At 41.8% G+C, this 16797-nt stretch overlaps 1 protein-coding gene across 3 annotated transcripts in view; it reads left to right on the top strand.

The window, feature by feature from the left end:
- Nucleotides 1-2875: 2875 nt before the first annotated feature.
- ACTR8 (actin related protein 8) overlaps nucleotides 2876-16797 on the top strand; it is a 23833-nt gene continuing 9911 nt past the window's right edge. The window contains exons 1-13 of one of the 3 annotated variants that reach the window (XM_010376181.2): nucleotides 2876-3104; nucleotides 4853-5023; nucleotides 6405-6515; nucleotides 7119-7223; nucleotides 7482-7655; nucleotides 8157-8250; nucleotides 8790-8922; nucleotides 10498-10651; nucleotides 11741-11836; nucleotides 12341-12481; nucleotides 13371-13635; nucleotides 14729-14892; nucleotides 15694-15882. In XM_010376181.2, coding sequence (XP_010374483.1) covers nucleotides 2982-3104; nucleotides 4853-5023; nucleotides 6405-6515; nucleotides 7119-7223; nucleotides 7482-7655; nucleotides 8157-8250; nucleotides 8790-8922; nucleotides 10498-10651; nucleotides 11741-11836; nucleotides 12341-12481; nucleotides 13371-13635; nucleotides 14729-14892; nucleotides 15694-15837 — 1875 coding nt within the window. In that variant the 5' untranslated portion in view covers nucleotides 2876-2981 and the 3' untranslated portion in view covers nucleotides 15838-15882. Of the gene's footprint in view, nucleotides 3105-4852; nucleotides 5024-6404; nucleotides 6516-7118; nucleotides 7224-7481; nucleotides 7656-8156; nucleotides 8251-8789; nucleotides 8923-10497; nucleotides 10652-11721; nucleotides 11837-12340; nucleotides 12482-13370; nucleotides 13636-14728; nucleotides 14893-15693; nucleotides 16061-16797 lie in introns of those variants that run through there. The other 2 variants (XM_010376184.2, XM_030925641.1) reach the window with 2 other exon arrangements.

Below are 16797 nucleotides of genomic sequence, written 5' to 3'. Positions count from 1 at the left end.
GTAGTATGCATATCATATCTGTGCTCTTGAATTAATCTTTATCTTTAATACATTTGTCTCATCAATCTTTAATACATTGTGTCTGATCTGCTACTAAATATAATTATCAGGGTATTTATAAAGCCATAGCTAACAAAACTGAGCTACAAAATGGAAATTTACTAAATAGTCTTTAAAATTATGGACTTTGGCCTGGTGTGGTGGCTCACGCCTGTAATTGCAGCACTTCGGGAGGCTGAGGTGGGCGGATCACCAGAGTTCAGGAGTTTGAGACCAGCCTGCAACATCACGAAACCTAAAATAACAAAAATTAGCCAGGTGTGATAGTGTGCACCTATAATCCCTGCTACTCAGGAGGCAGAGGCAGGAGAATCGCTTCAACCCGGGAGGTGGAGGTTGCTTTGAGCATGCCACTGCACTCCTGCCTAGGTGACAGAGTGAGACCCTATCTCAAAAATAAATAAATAAATAAATAAATAAATAAAATGGGCTTCCATGCTATCTTGTCAAATTTGCACTCTATAGTGTCGCTCAATATACTGTCTACTGGCTTTAAACTCCATCTGAATACTGGTAACTTTCACTTTCTTTCACTAGAGTGGAAGCTCTGAGACTAGGAATTTTGTTGTCTTTACCCCAGTCCTTTGAATAGTGACTATATGTAAGATAGTCATGTAGTACTTACTGGAAATAAATATTTATTGGAAAAACGAATACAGATAACTCTACTTCTAGTGTTTAATAGGCTTTGAAACCAAGTGTTCAGGTGAAAGCCTTTTTTATATTGATTTATCAGCATTTATTCAACCCTGTTTGTCAGGAGATGGGATGTGGCATAAGATACCAGTGTTCAGGATAAAGAAGCAATTACAATGCAGCTTTCAGGATAAGGATAACAGTTTGCTGGCCACTTCAGTTATGTGTCAGACTTTTTTTTTTTTTTTTTGAGACAGGGCCTCACTCTTATCCAGGCTGGAGTACAGTGGCTGCTCACCACAGCCTTGACCTTTTGGGCTCAAGTGATCTCCCGCTATGGCCTCCCTAAATGCTGGGATTACACGTGTGAGCCACAATGTCCAGCCTGTAAATTTTTACAAATTTTAAATTCTGACAAAGTGAGGGATATATATAATGTATACATATATGCAAAGTGAGGTAAATGTATAATAACATTTTCATTATACAGACACATGCAAGGGTTCAGTAAAGTTTGGCAGCTTCCTAGATTGTATTGCCAGTGAATGGCAGAGGCATTATTAAACCTCCACTTTATAGTGGGGAGACCATGGCCGAGTCTCAGTAGGTGGTTGATTGTTGCTACTGATGGGTTTTCCTGAGCATGTGAACCATGGTCCTCTTCTGTCTCCTAGCACTGCTGCTGCAGGACTTGTTCCTCGGGTCTTATCCCAGAGTCCTGGCTGCATTTGACATTCAGGTGTTCTTGGCACTTCAGAGTGTAAAACACAGGTTCTTGAGTACTTGTGCTTAACTCTTGTCTTTGCTACTCAATAGCTTATGATCTTGAGTGAGTTATGCCATTTTATTCCACTTCACTCACCTGTAAAACGGATTAAATTTTTACCAAAAAGAGTTCTTTATTTAGTATTTAGTCATCACATGCTTATTGGGCACCTACCATGTACTGAAGATAACTGGCAAAGTCTCACGGAGCTTACATTTCTAGTGTGGAAGACAGTAAGTGAGCAGACACGATAATTACAGACTAATGCTTCATGCTTCAAAGGGAATAGGATGGTGAGAGGATAACTGCAGAAGACCTGAGGTGACATCTGAGTTCAGACGTGAGAATGAGACAGCTGAGGGAAGAGCATCCAAGGCAAAATGAACAGCAAGTGCAACAGCCCGATGATGGAAAGGGCTTGGCATGTCTGAGAAAGATAAAACAAGTGTAGCTGGAAATGCCAAGGAATGGGGAGAGTGGTGTGAGGTGAAATTAGAAATATAGCAATAACTAGATATGGTCTTTAGGTGGTGGTTTGTTTAGATTCTGTTCCTTGAGCAAAGGGAAACCATTCGAGTTTTAAGCATGAGTGACATCTAATTTTTGAGATAAGTCTTAGTGGAGTGCAGGGTACATAGTATTAACTACATATTTTAAAACAACATGTGGGCAACTATATAAGAACAGATATTGGGGGACAGGACAAGGAATTTGAGTTAAGAGGCTGATGTAGTCATCCAGGTGAGATGAAAGTGGCTTGGGCTAGGTAGTGGCACAGGCATGGAGAAGTGGATGAATTCAAGATCTATTTTAGAGACTGCAGGATTTACTGATGGATTGGATGTAGATGCTGTTGACAAGTGAAGAATCAAAATGACATTTACTGAGATGGTGAAAGTGAGAGGGGAAGGAATCAAGAGTTACATTTTGAACATATTTAAGTTTGCAGTGCCTTGTAGGCAATCCAGATGGAGAGACCAAGTAGGCACTGGTTATCAATCCGAATCTCTGTGAGAGATTCAGCCTGGATATATATATTTGGGAGTCGTATTCATTGTTAAAGCCAGGAAACTGGATAGTCACCCAAGGAGTGTGTCTGGAAAAGACCTAACCCCAACATCAGAGGCTGGACTGAACATGAGGACATATGAGAAAAATTAAGAGTACACACAGTATCTGGGAAGCCAGGGGAAGAGACGTCTGTGAGGACGAAATAAGTTGCGGGTTATCAGCCGACCCCCACTAGGCGCTCAAGAAGCTATGTGTACTATGTTGCTGGCACCCTACACAGTCAGGACTAATCACAATAACACCCACCCATTCAATCCACAAGGACACCCCGCCCCCAGCCCCAGCGCCGGGCAGCCCCGCCCCCGCCTTTTCGGAGCCCTCTGGGACGACTCCGCGGCGGCCATCTTGACTGTGGGCGGCCGGCAGTGCGTCTGCGCGGTGGCCCTTCCGTCCCGGCAGTCGTGCCTGCGGAGCTGAGGCGAGAGGTTGGTGGGTGTTGGCGGCCACGATGACCCAGGCTGAGAAGGGTGACGCGGAGAACGGGAAGGAGAAGGGCGGCGAGAAGGAGAAGGAGCAGCGCGGCGTGAAGCGGCCCATCGTGCCCGCGCTGGTGCCGGAGTCGCTGCAGGAGGTGCGGCTCGGGGCCGGTCTGGGTTAGAACCCTTTGCCCTTGCTTGGGTCCTCCGCTGCCGGGCAGGGGGCGGGAGGCGGCGGGAGGCTTCGAGTCCTCCCTGCAGGCCCCAACCCCTGGTGGGGAGTGCGGAAGTGGTCGTTCCTTTCCGGGTCGTGGCGCGCCGAGATGCCGAGGGCTAGGAGGCGCGGAGCGCCAGGAGCCAGGCCGAGCTCCCGCAGGGACACAGCCCCGTCCTCCCGCACGCCCTACCGGCTGGCTGTGTGCCCTGCCGCCCGGGCTGTGGCCTCAGCTTCCCGACCATAAAACGACCACGGTGATACCAGCCGCCTCGCAGGTTGCCATGAGGGTTAAATGGTGGCAGATAGAGTTTAACACCAGGCTGGCTCACTGGGAGCGTCAGTCTGTACCTTTGTTAAGAAATCTCAGATAATGGAAGTCATTTCAAGCAAGGAAATGATGGACATTTGTCTAAATATATATTAAGAGCTTGTGTATCAAAAACAACACGATTAGACCTAACTTAACTAACCAGAAAAAATTATTTGCAGTAGCATGCCTGGCAAAGGACCTTAGACGTATGCACGCACACAAAACCTTACTGATCAGTAACTGAAACAGCATTCATGTAGGAAAACGGGCACAGGCAGTGTACAATTCACATAAGTGCTCACATAGGGCAGCTACTAGTTAGCTATCACTACTATGACAGTGTCTGGCACACGGTAAGCCCAGAGTGGCCATTACTGTTGCACAGGCCTGGTTTCTCCATCCAGCTAGTTGAGAAGGCTGACTGGATGGTCTATAAGGGCCTTGCCAGATGCTTCCCTCTAGGATTCTCCCACTCTTGGGGGGGGGGGGGTTGATTAGGAGGGGAGAGCTCACACTTGGAGACAGGACAGCAGGTATCAGAGCATGGCATGGAATGGGCTTGTGCAGAGGGCAGTATTGGGCACTCAAGCAAGTACCTCCTCCATCCCCGACAGTCAGGGAGGGTTTCTTCAAAGGAGGTGAGGTGACATCTGTTTAGAGTCCTGAAGGTGATTGGGAGCTAACCAGAGGGAGGAGGGAATCTCAGGGAAGAACAATGTGGAAGAGACTTGTGCCAACAGAGAGTGTGAAGTGTTGGAGGCCCAGCCAGTAGATTAGGATGTCTGGAGTTAAGGAAGGGATCTTAGCGGGGACCATATCATGAGGGTCATGTAAGCCACAGAGTCTGACTTCTTGTGAAGGCAGTGGATCACGTTGAAAGGCCTTACTATGGTAAAAGACAACGTTCCTCGAATGCTTCCGGTGGCCCAGCTCTGAGTTACATGTATAATTCATTTAATCCTCACAGTAACTGGTGAACTGTGGGAACTTCATTCAGAGCAAGAAGTGGCAGTCTGAATTTGCAGACAGATCTGTGAATTCAGAGCCTGGGCCCGGACTCTATAGCAATGTTTCTTCAGTCACATAAATGCTCAGGAACTGTATGTTAATTTGTGGTGGATAATTTTTGTTTCATTCATTTAAACAAATATTTGTTGAGCTATGTATTATGACTCACATCAAGGGAACATAATAAACAATAAGTTTGTGTTTAGGTAGAGAGCAGTAATTGGATACTTCTCAAAGAACTCTCTTGACTGAATTATTTTGATATCTTTGAGTCAGCTTCTTAGTTTAGCTTGTTAGGTGTATGTTGTTTAACTTTGTTACCAGCATATTATTTACAAAGGTCACACATCTATGTTTTATATCTGCAGCAAATCCAGAGCAACTTCATCATTGTCGTACATCCAGGTTCAACAACTTTAAGGATTGGTCGAGCCACAGACACTCTTCCTGCCAGCATTCCTCATGTCATTGCGCGAAGACACAAACAACAAGGGCAGCCCCTATACAAGGACAGTTGGCTTCTAAGGGAGGGACTAAATGTAAGTCAAAAATGACCTGGAGAGAAAGCCTAAGGTTGTTTCCCTGGGAGGGCTTAGACACTTAAGTACACCAGAATCTTAAAGAAACATCTTCATAGCTTTGCTGTGTTTTAAAATAATAATGTCACTCATTTTTCATCAGAGCTAGTGATTTGAGATGTAAAGAATTAGCTAAAACAAAAGTTTTTCAGGGTGAATTGAGTGTTGATGAAGGTGTTCTATAATGGAAGACACAGAATCATCACTCACTTAAAGTGATACATTCAGGTCCTTGTTAACAGGCTTAAACTTACTGGTTAAGCCATATTTAAACTGTAAGTATTTGAAAGAGATACTATTTTAATCCATTAGCAAATTAGATTGTTACAATAAGCACTTATGGTCTTAGATTAACCATAATTTCAAGGCAAAAAAAATTTTTTCTTGCAGTAAGAATCCTATGTTACAGATGGTGATTATCAGGAAAATTCTTTGTGATCAGTGATAAATCTATATATTACATCATAATCCACAGTTTACTTTGAAGTTTTAAGTCAAGGATAGTTTTGGGAATGTAAAGTTTCTTTAATTCTGATAGTAGGCCTTAGGGTTCCATTTTTTAGTGTAACTAGCAGATTCTATGTAAGTCCAGTTGTAAGTTTAAATATAACTTGCTGATATAAGAGTCTGCACTTCATTATTTATCTTTGGATGTTGTAATTCTACTTTAGGGAATACGTTTAAGAAATAAAAATCAAAAAACATTTCTGTAAAGATATTTATGGACATTCTCTTTATAATAATGAGAACACTTGCTGATCAACATATGAAGGAATGTGACGTTGTCAAAATTGTCAACGTAAGAATTATATAATTGTATGGAAGAGTTTCTGAAGTACTTTGTAAACATGAAGTAGGTATGCTTTGATTAGTGCTGTGAGAAATTTTATGAAAAATCACTTGAAAATTTAGCATATAGTTGTTTTATAGCGAGGGCTGCTTTTGACTTATAAAAGATTCCTGGGGATTCTTTTTTTCTTGTCTTGAGACAGGGTCTTGCTCTGTTCTTCAGGCTGGAGTGCAGTGGTGCGACCTCGGCTCATTGCACCCTCCACCTTCTGGGCTCAAGCAATCCTCCCGCCTTAGTCTCCCAAGTAGCTGGGACCACAGGCCTGTGCCACCACACCCAGCTAATTTCTTGTATTTTTTGTAGAGATGGTGTTTTGCCATGTTGCCCAGGCTGGAGGGAATTCTTAAGAGTAGTACATGTGATAAAGATTAAGGAAATGCTACTTGTTGATAAAGGAGCATTTCCAAAGATTGGATTAAATTAGTAGTTTTTGAATTGCTTTCTCTTCTCATTAAATCCTTTGTACTGCTCATCTTTCATTTTTTACCCCAGAAACCGGAAAGTAATGAACAAAGACAAAATGGCCTTAAAATGGTGGATCAAGCAATATGGTCTAAAAAGATGTCCAATGGTACAAGACGCATTCCTGTGTCCCCTGAACAGGTTCGATCAACTCTTCAGATTTATTCTTTTATCACCACTATTTGTATCATAATACCATTCACATGTTCTTCCTGTATCACTATGCAAATACAAGATGGGAGTTCCTTATAAAGGAAGAAAACCCCCTATAACTACTTACAGAACACCCGAGTCAGTGTTACAAATGCTTAGGCAAGCCACATAATCTATGAGGTGGGGTTAGGCAAGTTGGTGGAAGTTTATACTTTACCTGAGAAGGTGTGATTCCAGGATCTTGGTGCGAAACTGTTCTTACTACATTCTTCAATTTCATATGATAAACCAATATGATAGGAATGGACATGAGTCTGTATTACATATAAATTTGAATTCAGCTTTAAGCAGAGTTTAGTGTTAATTTTGGACTGGCTGTGAATCACAGCCTAGGTGTTAAAATTGGGGGAAAAACCCCAAGATTGTAAAAAGGACAAGAGAATCTATTTGCAACCAGTCAATATTTTGCCAAATATTTGTGATTAAAATTTGCCAATGTATGTAGTGTGGGAGAGAAAAGAAAAGGAGACCCTTAATGTTGCCCCCGCCTTGAATAAATTGAGATAATTTTCTGATGGTTTTTCTTTTCAGGCACGCTCCTACAATAAGCAGATGCGACCTGCAATTTTAGATCACTGTTCGGGAAATAAGTGGACAAACACATCTCATCACCCTGAGTATTTAGTAGGAGAAGAGGTAAGAAACTTCTTTACAATAAGAATGGAAGAAGGGGAACCTGATCCTCCTCCTAAAATTCACTTACGTTGCTACTGAGTCCTAGTCATTTCCTAGCGCTCTATAACCCTACTTTGAGTACCAGATAGTCCCACCGACTCCTACATCACTCAGCATTTCTCACATTCAGCAAACGTTAGTTAGATTTTTGGATATGAATCTAGAAAACCTTTAGAGAAAAGTATTAACAAAGTACTCATCTCCCTCCTCCTTTTCTAGGCCTTGTATGTTAATCCACTGGACTGTTACAATATTCACTGGCCTATCAGAAGAGGTCAGTTAAATATTCATCCAGGCCCTGGGGGCTCTCTTACAGCTGTTCTGGCAGATATTGAAGTAATATGGTCTCATGCGATACAAAAATACTTGGAAATCCCACTGAAAGATTTAAAGGTGAGTTAAAATTCTCAGTTAATTTGGATTGTTTTTAAGATTCTTGGTCAATGAAAGTACACATTACCAAGTTGTTTGTAATATAGTGTCCTTCTTGATGCATTCTTGGCCTTCAGGGTGAGGATCTTAGTGGCATGAGGATGTCTTTTCTTCTTCAGTTAATTCCCTTCTAGTGCTTTTTATTCTTTCTCTGTTTCTTTGGTGTCTCTGTTACTCAAATCAGCAAGCTTGCTTATTTTTGTCTTCTCTTTGGACCTTACTGACACATCAGTTGTCTTATTTTTCATTTTACAAGTTTTTAATAATTTCAAGGAAAAAAAACACTTGAGCATTTTTTATTTCTTTATAAAACCCAAAGGATAATACAGAGGTTTGAGCTTTTATTCTGGGTGTGTAACCGTAGCTGCTACTCCTTTAAGGGAAGTCTCTCTAAAAAGAAGTAGTGAATTTGACCTGACGAGACTTGAGTGTTAACCCTTTTATCTTTGTTCTTCTTTTTAGTATTATAGATGTATCTTGTTAATTCCTGATATCTATAATAAACAGCATGTGAAGGAACTAGTGAATATGATACTAATGAAGATGGGCTTTTCAGGTATGTCTGGTATCCCAGTGAAACCTATTTTAAATGGAATTTTCTTTCTTTAATGAGAGTTAATCTAATTTACTGATTGATTGATTGATTGATTGATTGATTGATTGATTTTGAGACGGAGTCTCGCTCTGTCGCCCAGGCTGGAGTGCAGTGGCGCTATCTTGGCTCACTGCAAGCTCTGCCTCCCGGGTTCACGCCATTCTCCTGCCTCAGCCTCCTGATTAGCTGGGACTACAGGTGCCCGCCACCACACCCGGCTAATTTTTTGTATTTTTTAGTAGAGATGGGGTTTCACTGTGTTAGCCAGGATGGTCTCGATCTCCTGACCTCGTGATCCACCTGCCTCAGCCTCCCAAAGTGTTGGGATGACAGGCGTGAGCCACCGCGCCCGACTTACTTAAATGCTTATTCTGAAAGGATCAGTGTTCCTCAGATACCCTGCCCAGAAGTCCCTAGGCTCCCCACTTCAGTTGATTATCTGTTTTGGGATCTTGACTGCTGTACAGCTGATCACTACTCTGCCTTTTTTTTTTCCCCAGGGATCGTGGTCCATCAGGAGTCTGTGTGTGCCACCTATGGCAGTGGCTTAAGCAGCACGTGTATTGTAGACGTTGGGGACCAGAAGACAAGCGTATGCTGTGTGGAGGATGGGGTGTCTCATCGGAATACTCGGTGAGGAACTTGGAAGGTGGCATTCCCTGTTCCCTCTTCCCTCATAATGTGTTCAACTGTAAATAATAAAAAATCACAGGTTAAAAATTATAAGATAACCGTATATTCAAAAGTCTGCATAGGAAACCAGCAAGATTATGGAAGTGCAAATTCCAGCAAGGTGAAAACGAATGATTTTACCCTTCCCATTGGAACTTCTTAATATGGATTTACATTAGCAGCCCCTGAAAGTCCTGTTATGTTTTATGTGCTTTCCCATAGAGGAAATGTAAACGGGTAGTAGCTTCATGTCTTTAGCTGTGGTTTGGCATAGAGCTACTAATCACACCCTTATAGCAGAGCTTTATTTAGGCAAGTCATGTAGGAGGAAATCGGCTTTTTCAATCTGAATTATCTGGCTAGTGTTTTGAATATCTGCATTTTTTTTGTCATAGTGGTGTTCTGTGGGTGAGTAACTTTATATTGATAGACAGGTAAAGAAAATAACTGTCAGGACCAGATTTGCAGCTTGTCCTTCTTCAGGCAAGCCTGACATATGTGAGCACACTCAGGTAATGCAGGTGTGGGCTCTCTGAAGCATTTTGTGCTCCAGAGATGGCTTCTTGCTGCCCCTCAGGATGCTTTCATTCTTCCTGTCCTCCACATTAGGTAGTTTGAGTCTTTAAAAGAGGGCTTAAATTGTCCATGAGAAAGGGTCATCTGCTGCCTCCCACCCCAAGTTCTAGTACATTCTAAAATCCATTTTGAGTTATTTTGGCTCATCCGTTGTTAGAATATCCAGTGCCACTGGTTCTCAAAGTGTGGGGAAAATGCTGGACCCAGGTTTCCTACCAATAAAATAATATAGCAGCTGTCTCCCCAAATTGTAGAAACCTTCAGTGAGTAGACAGCTTTCTCTAAGCTGTTCTCCCATAAGTTTGTCTTGTATTGTCATTGCTGCCTTATATGCTAGTGAGTGTAGACCACCAAACAACTGTCATATGATAAACACATATTGACTGGGAAGTGAGCTGGATTTAATAGTGAGTATTGGGTTTCTCAGATACATTTTCAAACATCATGACTATGTTAGGTGTCCCCCACTGGTTTTTGCTAAAGTTCCTTTTCTCCCTTCCATCCATTCATTCTGTCCATTCAACATATATTTCTTGAAACTTCTATATATCACTGTGTTTAATGGACATTTTTGTTTGTTTGTTTTTTGTGGTTTTTTTTAGGTAGAATTTCACTCTGTCATCCAGGCTGGAGTGCAGTGGCGTGATCTCTTGGCTCACTGCAACCTCCGCCTCCCGAGTTCAAGCAATTCTTGTGCCTCAGCCTCCCGTGTAGCTGGGATTACAGGTGTGCATTATCATGCCTGGCTAATTTTTGTATTTTTAGTAGAGACAGGGTTTCGCCATATTGACCATCTGGTCTTGAACTCCTGGCCTCAAGTGATCTGCCCATGTCGGCCTCCCAAAGTGCTGGGATTACAGGCAGGAACCACCATGCCTGGCCTTTAATGGATTTCTTCAAACACCTTTTGCACCTTCTTAACCAACAGATTAACCATCTACCCTTTTCTCTTAACTTTAGGCTTTGTCTGGCATATGGAGGATCTGATGTGTCAAGATGTTTTTACTGGCTAATGCAGCGAGCTGGGTTCCCTTACAGAGAATGCCAGTTAACAAATAAAATGGATTGTCTTCTTCTGCAACACCTTAAAGAAACTTTTTGTCATTTAGATCAGGTGGGAGCAGAATCAATATTGCTGATTATTTTTGTTTCTAGGAAAAAGTTAAGAGATTTAAAAGATACTTAAAAATGTAACAGCATTGGCTGGGCATGGTGGCTCACACCTGTAATCCCAGCACTTTGGGAGGCCAGGGCAGGCGGATCACGAGGTCAGGAGATCGAAACCATCCTGGCTAACACGGTGAAACCCCGTCTCTACTAAAAATACAAAAAATTAGCCAGGCGTGGTGGCGGGCGCCTGTAGTCCCAGCTACTCAGGAGACTGAGGCAGGAGAATGGCGTGAACCCGGGAGGTGGAGCTTACAGTAAGCTGAGATTGCGCCACTGCACTCCAGCCTGGGCGACAAAGCGAGACTCCATCTCAAAAAAAATAAATAAAAAAGTATCAGCATTATACTACCTTTTTCAACCCAAGATAAAGCCTTGAGGAGAAAGCCCTTAAGGAGTGAGAGTTTTTTGGGTTTTTTTGCTAAGGTCCGAGCAGTGAGGGTGTGTCTCAGGCTCTGGAAAACAGTTTAATTTTTTTAGGAAACAGAGTTTAGCAAATTTCTCTGTCTCATCTTGATAAAAGATGAAGATAAACCTTTAGGTGTAAGGAGGATAGTAGGTAAATATGTAAGTACAGACATTTTATTAAATGTTATAATTTGAAGCACTTTCCTAATATTGCAAACAATGTTTAATCATTGCTATATATGGATTGGTATCCTTTTTTTGTTTGAGACTTGTTTTTACTTTTTTCAGGTAATCTAAATTTTAAAAAATTGGGGAAACAAAAATACTGTAAATTTAAATTTCCCAGTTACTGAGGGAATTTGCTTATTGATTTGGGTCATTGTTTGTACTAATGTATATTGATAATGGAGAAAATGAATAATGCAAACAGTAGAAATTCCAGAAATTTTAAATAGAGGAACAAAGTACAGCCGGATTCCTGTTTTATTAAGTTATAGTGAGAGTGGTACAAAGCTGTAGGTTGTCCTTTTTATAGGTGATACTTAGATGAAGGCGAGGCTGAAGCATAATTTGAAGAGTTTACATGCATTCTTACTGATTCACTGACAGCATCTTTTCCTGGAATCAGGACATCTCTGGGCTTCAGGACCATGAGTTTCAGATTCGACATCCTGATTCTCCTGCCCTGCTTTACCAGTTTCGATTAGGAGATGAAAAACTCCAGGTAACTTATAAGTGTCTGTTTCCATGGGTAGAAAGAAAGTTACCCAGGTTCAGTCACACTGAGAGAATATGCACTTGCTGGAAACATTGTGAGATCAGAATGTCAACTGATTGTATATTATCCACTAAACCAACATTTAAGCCACTGGTATAGAATGGATCTGAAAAACATCTTTCTAGTTAGCCCCTATATGAGGAGTTGTTAATTAGAGAGAAAGGTAGCATTCTTTTTAGGAAATTATGAAGTAGATTATGAAGTACTTTATATTTGTTTTGAGATTTCTCTCATATGGTGTCATATTACCCATCTAGTTGGATGATGAGTGAGTTTTCTGGCCTATGGTACACCAGAGAAATAATGCCACTTCCAAAAGACAGGATTGCCTAGTCTAACTTAAGAGAATTTGATCTGCTAGTTTTGTTTTTAGAAGAACAGCGTTTAGTGGATCAGTTTTTTTCAGGAGGCAGTATCTTTTGTTGATCACTCTTTTCCTTCCATGTACAGGCTCCAATGGCTTTGTTTTACCCCGCAACTTTTGGAATTGTTGGACAGAAAATGACGACTTTGCAGCACAGATCTCAGGGCGATCCTGAGGATCCTCACGATGAACATTACCTGCTGGCCACACAGAGCAAACAAGAACAGGTCCGTAGCAATTCTGGTAGGAGAAGAGAGAGTTTTGTCCATGAAGGAGAAATTTGTCCAGCGTTAATAGGCCACTGTAATCAGTTCTATCTTCCAGCATAATAACACTGATACAGCTTTTAGAATTGTAGATCAACTGAAGTCTGAGTTTAAAATCTGGAAGACAGATTATTCAGCAAACATTAATTTTCTGAATGCTAGTCCATACATTTAAAAGTTAATGACACTTTCCTTTTGGTGTGTATCATTTACTTACATTATTTACTTCGGAATATTTTTTCAGCAGTATTTTCATTAAAATCTCACCTGTTGTTTAATTTTGTGAAAGATGCATGGCATAGCCAAAGAGCTGAATTCCTTTGTTGAAAGCAGATCCCCATAATACGATGTCTGGTACGGGGACACAAATTAAAGGTCTTGTCTGCTAATGAAACAGCACCAGCTCATGATGGAGACTAGATTTTCTAGGCTTTGTTCCTCCCCAGAGGCAAACATGAGGTGGACTGATAGGATCTGAAAGTAAGAATTCCTTAACAGTCGTGGCCCATGAATCCCACTGGAATACTCCATTTAAAAATTCAGGCCACGGGAAGAAAGTCTGTCTGCACTGGTTTTTCAGTTTTAAAATCTAACCAGTGATGATACGGTTCTGAGAGCCACCCTGCCTACCGGCAGCTACCCTGCTTTGGAATGGTCAGAGCATCTTCATCTGTGCACCGTCTCTCATTTCTGTTACCTGGGAATGGGTGCTGGGCAGTTGTTGTATTGCTGCGTGACTTTTGTTTTATATTAGTGCATAGTAGTAGGGTAGGGAGGGATCTAGCTAGACAACATCAACAGTGTTCTGTTGTAGTAATACCACCTACTTGATTGTCCTTTTGATTTAAAGTCTGCAAAAGCTACTGCTGACCGAAAGTCTGCATCCAAACCTATTGGATTTGAAGGGGATCTTCGTGGCCAGTCCTCTGATCTTCCAGAAAGACTCCATTCCCAAGAAGTAGATTTGGGGTCCTCACAGGGAGATGGCCTGATGGCTGGCAACGATTCCGAGGACGCCCTCACTGCACTGATGTCCAGGAAGACTGCCATCTCGCTGTTTGAAGGGAAAGCTCTGGGCCTGGATAAAGCCATCCTTCATAGCATAGACTGCTGTTGTAAGCACATCCGGGGAGACCAGGAGATAACAGTGAAACAAGATAGCAGTTAAATAAATTGGTTCAGTCTAGAATATACTTTTGCAGTATAACATATTCATTGAAAAATGATTAAGCGCCTACTTGACTTTCATTGCCAGGTGTTGGGAATACATTAACGAGGTAGGATGGGTTTATAGCCTAGTGGAAGAAGCCAAAATAAGTCAAATTATTACACAAATGTGGAATTACCACTGGCAGGGTACTGCTGAGCAGTCAGTATCCTTTAGCTCAACTTTGTAGCACCTGCCAGTGGTAATTTCACATTTGTGTAATAATTTGAGGAATTTCACATAGAATCTTTATTCCCTAGGGGATGGTATGGAAGGTGGGAGGCAGGGAAAGCTTCCTTGAGGAAGGCGGCCCTTGAGAGAGACGTAAAGGATGATGAAAGGGGTCAGTTAGCAGTAACAGATGGGACAGAGGAAGAAGCCTGTGAAGATCAATGTGGCTGGGAAGCAGGGTGTGAGGATGAGGCTAGAGAAGCAGGTGAGGACCACCCATAGTGGATCTTGTGGGTCCCTTTAAATATTTTATTTATTTATTTATTTTCAGACAGAGTCTCACTCTTGCTCAGGCTGGAGTGCAATGGCATGATCTCGGCTCACCACAACCTCTGCCTCCTGGGTTCAAGTGATTCTCCTGCCTTAGCCTCCTGAGTAGCTGGGACTATAGGCGCGTGCACTACCATTCACATCTAATTTTTGTCTTTTTAGTAGAGACAGGGTTTCACTATGTTGGCCAGGCTGGTTTCGAACTCCTGGCCTGGTGATCCACCCACCTTGGCCTCCCAAAGTGCTGGGATTACAGGCATGAGCCACCACACTCGGACTGTTAAAGATTTTGATCCTAATCCTGCAAGTAGGATTGCAGTGTCGTGGCAACACACCTACATTTGTGTTTTGTAGGGTTCCCCTGGCTGCAGTGTGGAGGGTGGGCTGGAGGGAAATCTTTGAGAAGGCTATTGCACTTGCCCAAGCAAGAGGTGTTGGTGGCTTGGCCTAGAATTATGGATGTGGAGAAAAAAGCATGGAGGATGTCACTGTCTTTTCAGCATCCGATGATACCAAAAAGAAGATGTACAGCTCCATCCTAGTGGTGGGAGGTGGTTTGATGTTTCATAAAGCTCAAGAATTTCTGCAGCACAGAATTCTCAACAAAATGCCGCCATCGTTCAGGCGAATTATTGAAAATGTGGATGTGATCACAAGGCCTAAGGTAGGTTGTTTTATTCTGCAAGTTGGACTGTATACAAATGAAACTAGCCTTGTATGTGGACAGATCAGATCCCAGGAGGCATGAGCTTGTTTCTGAGGAGTTCTTGAGGGCTTAGGGCAAGTGGGAAAGTTAATTTCAGCAAACCATAGATGTGGTGGAAGGTGCTCTGGCCTAAGGTACTGGATTTCTGCTGCTTTCCCCTGCCGTGCTCCCTAAACTAGCATGACTGAATTCCACCTTTGTTGGGCAAGGGAAGGACAGACTGCTCTCAAGCCCTGCCAGCCAGAACAGCTCCATTTTAATCTCTTTTTTATATTAAGGATCTACTTCTGGTCCCTGGACCAGATGATGTTTAAGGATCTTTTTGGTTTGAACTATCTTGAAAGATAAACCCAGGAATTTAGAAATAGATTTTGTGTGTTTTATTAAATGTCACTAACAATTCCTGGAAATGTTCCTATTTCTTTTTAATCCTGAGGGAGGGATTGTGGGGATCTATTTATTCCATTCAAACTTCAAAATAAATAAGTCATTTGTATATGTTCCTGTGTACAGGGTAAACAGTATTTGTGCAATAGTTGTAAATAATAGCATCTTTAGTTATAAAAATTTAAAAGTTTTCTTGGCTATTGAAAGAGAAAGATGCCTGTAGTTCATAAGTACTACTGTCTTTAATACAGGTTGAAAGCCTGGCTTACTAGGTATTGACTCAGCAGGGATTTTTCTCGGCCCCATATTCAAGTAAATGATTGAGTATGTATCTTATGTGATTAGGCTGAAATGTCTTCATCCCTTCTATAGGACATGGACCCCCGGCTGATTGCATGGAAAGGAGGGGCAGTGTTGGCTTGTTTAGATACAACACAAGAACTGTGGATTTATCAGCGAGAGTGGCAGCGCTTTGGTGTCCGCATGTTACGAGAGCGGGCTGCGTTTGTGTGGTGAATGGGGAGGAAATGTCACTGCTGAAGACCAAAAACAAGCTTCTTGGTATAAAAGACTCTTACAGAATATATGTATTATAATTTATTAGCCTAGATGCTTAAGTGTCATGGACAGTAAATGAATTTGAACTTTATGTTGAGGACATGACATTGGTTTGAAATTATAAACTGCTTTTGAGCAGTTTGGTCAGGGCATTTGAGAATAAATAGGAACTTACTCTTCAGTTGTAAACTCTCTTGCCCTCTCTCAGGGTCTCATAAACTCCCCAGTGATGTAAACATTGCTATTGAAGTTTCTCATGTGGTGAAGCCCTTCATTTAAGTTGGCTAGTTGAATCTCATCAGTAGGCAGCCTCATAAAACCATGAGGGGTAGTGTGTGACGAGGGAGAACTGTCCACTCATGCCATTCTCTCTCTTGTCTAGTATTTCATTAGGATCTAAAGTTGTCTGAGTTAAGTGCACTTACGATGTGACTCATATGTCCTTTTAGAATCCCAAATAGGGGGAAAAAGTTTTGGTTGTTTTTGGTTTTTTTCATTTTCTGTTGGATTACAGAAAAAGAATGGGACCCATTCAAGTCTCGATTTCCAAAGGTAAAGATGGAAGGCTGGGCAGACTGGCTTTTGTTATCTGACATGCCCTAGGGTGAGCTTGGAGGAAGAAAGAAAACAGTTTTTATTTGGCCAAAACAGAACAAACGCTGAAAAGGAAATCTTGTTTTCTTCCTAAAGCTAAATAGAAATGATTTGGGTATAATTTAGAGTTCTTGTGTTATACTGATAATGGTGACTGATGTAGTTATTAATACTACCAACTTAGTCATCAAGCCCCAATTTTCCTTTACGTGAAGGATTAAGTGAAAGCTTCTGGAGTTCATGATGTTCAGTATGATTAGTTGACCTTAACCTCTGAGCATCCTGAAGCAAAATCTAAGTAATACAGCTATTACCACTGGTGGT

The sequence above is a fragment of the Rhinopithecus roxellana genome, chromosome 1, assembly GCF_007565055.1.
Source record: "Rhinopithecus roxellana isolate Shanxi Qingling chromosome 1, ASM756505v1, whole genome shotgun sequence".
Lineage (NCBI taxonomy): Eukaryota > Metazoa > Chordata > Mammalia > Primates > Cercopithecidae > Rhinopithecus > Rhinopithecus roxellana.
The sequence above is the reverse complement of the archived record's forward strand: the minus strand, read 5'-3'. Positions and strand labels throughout refer to the sequence as shown.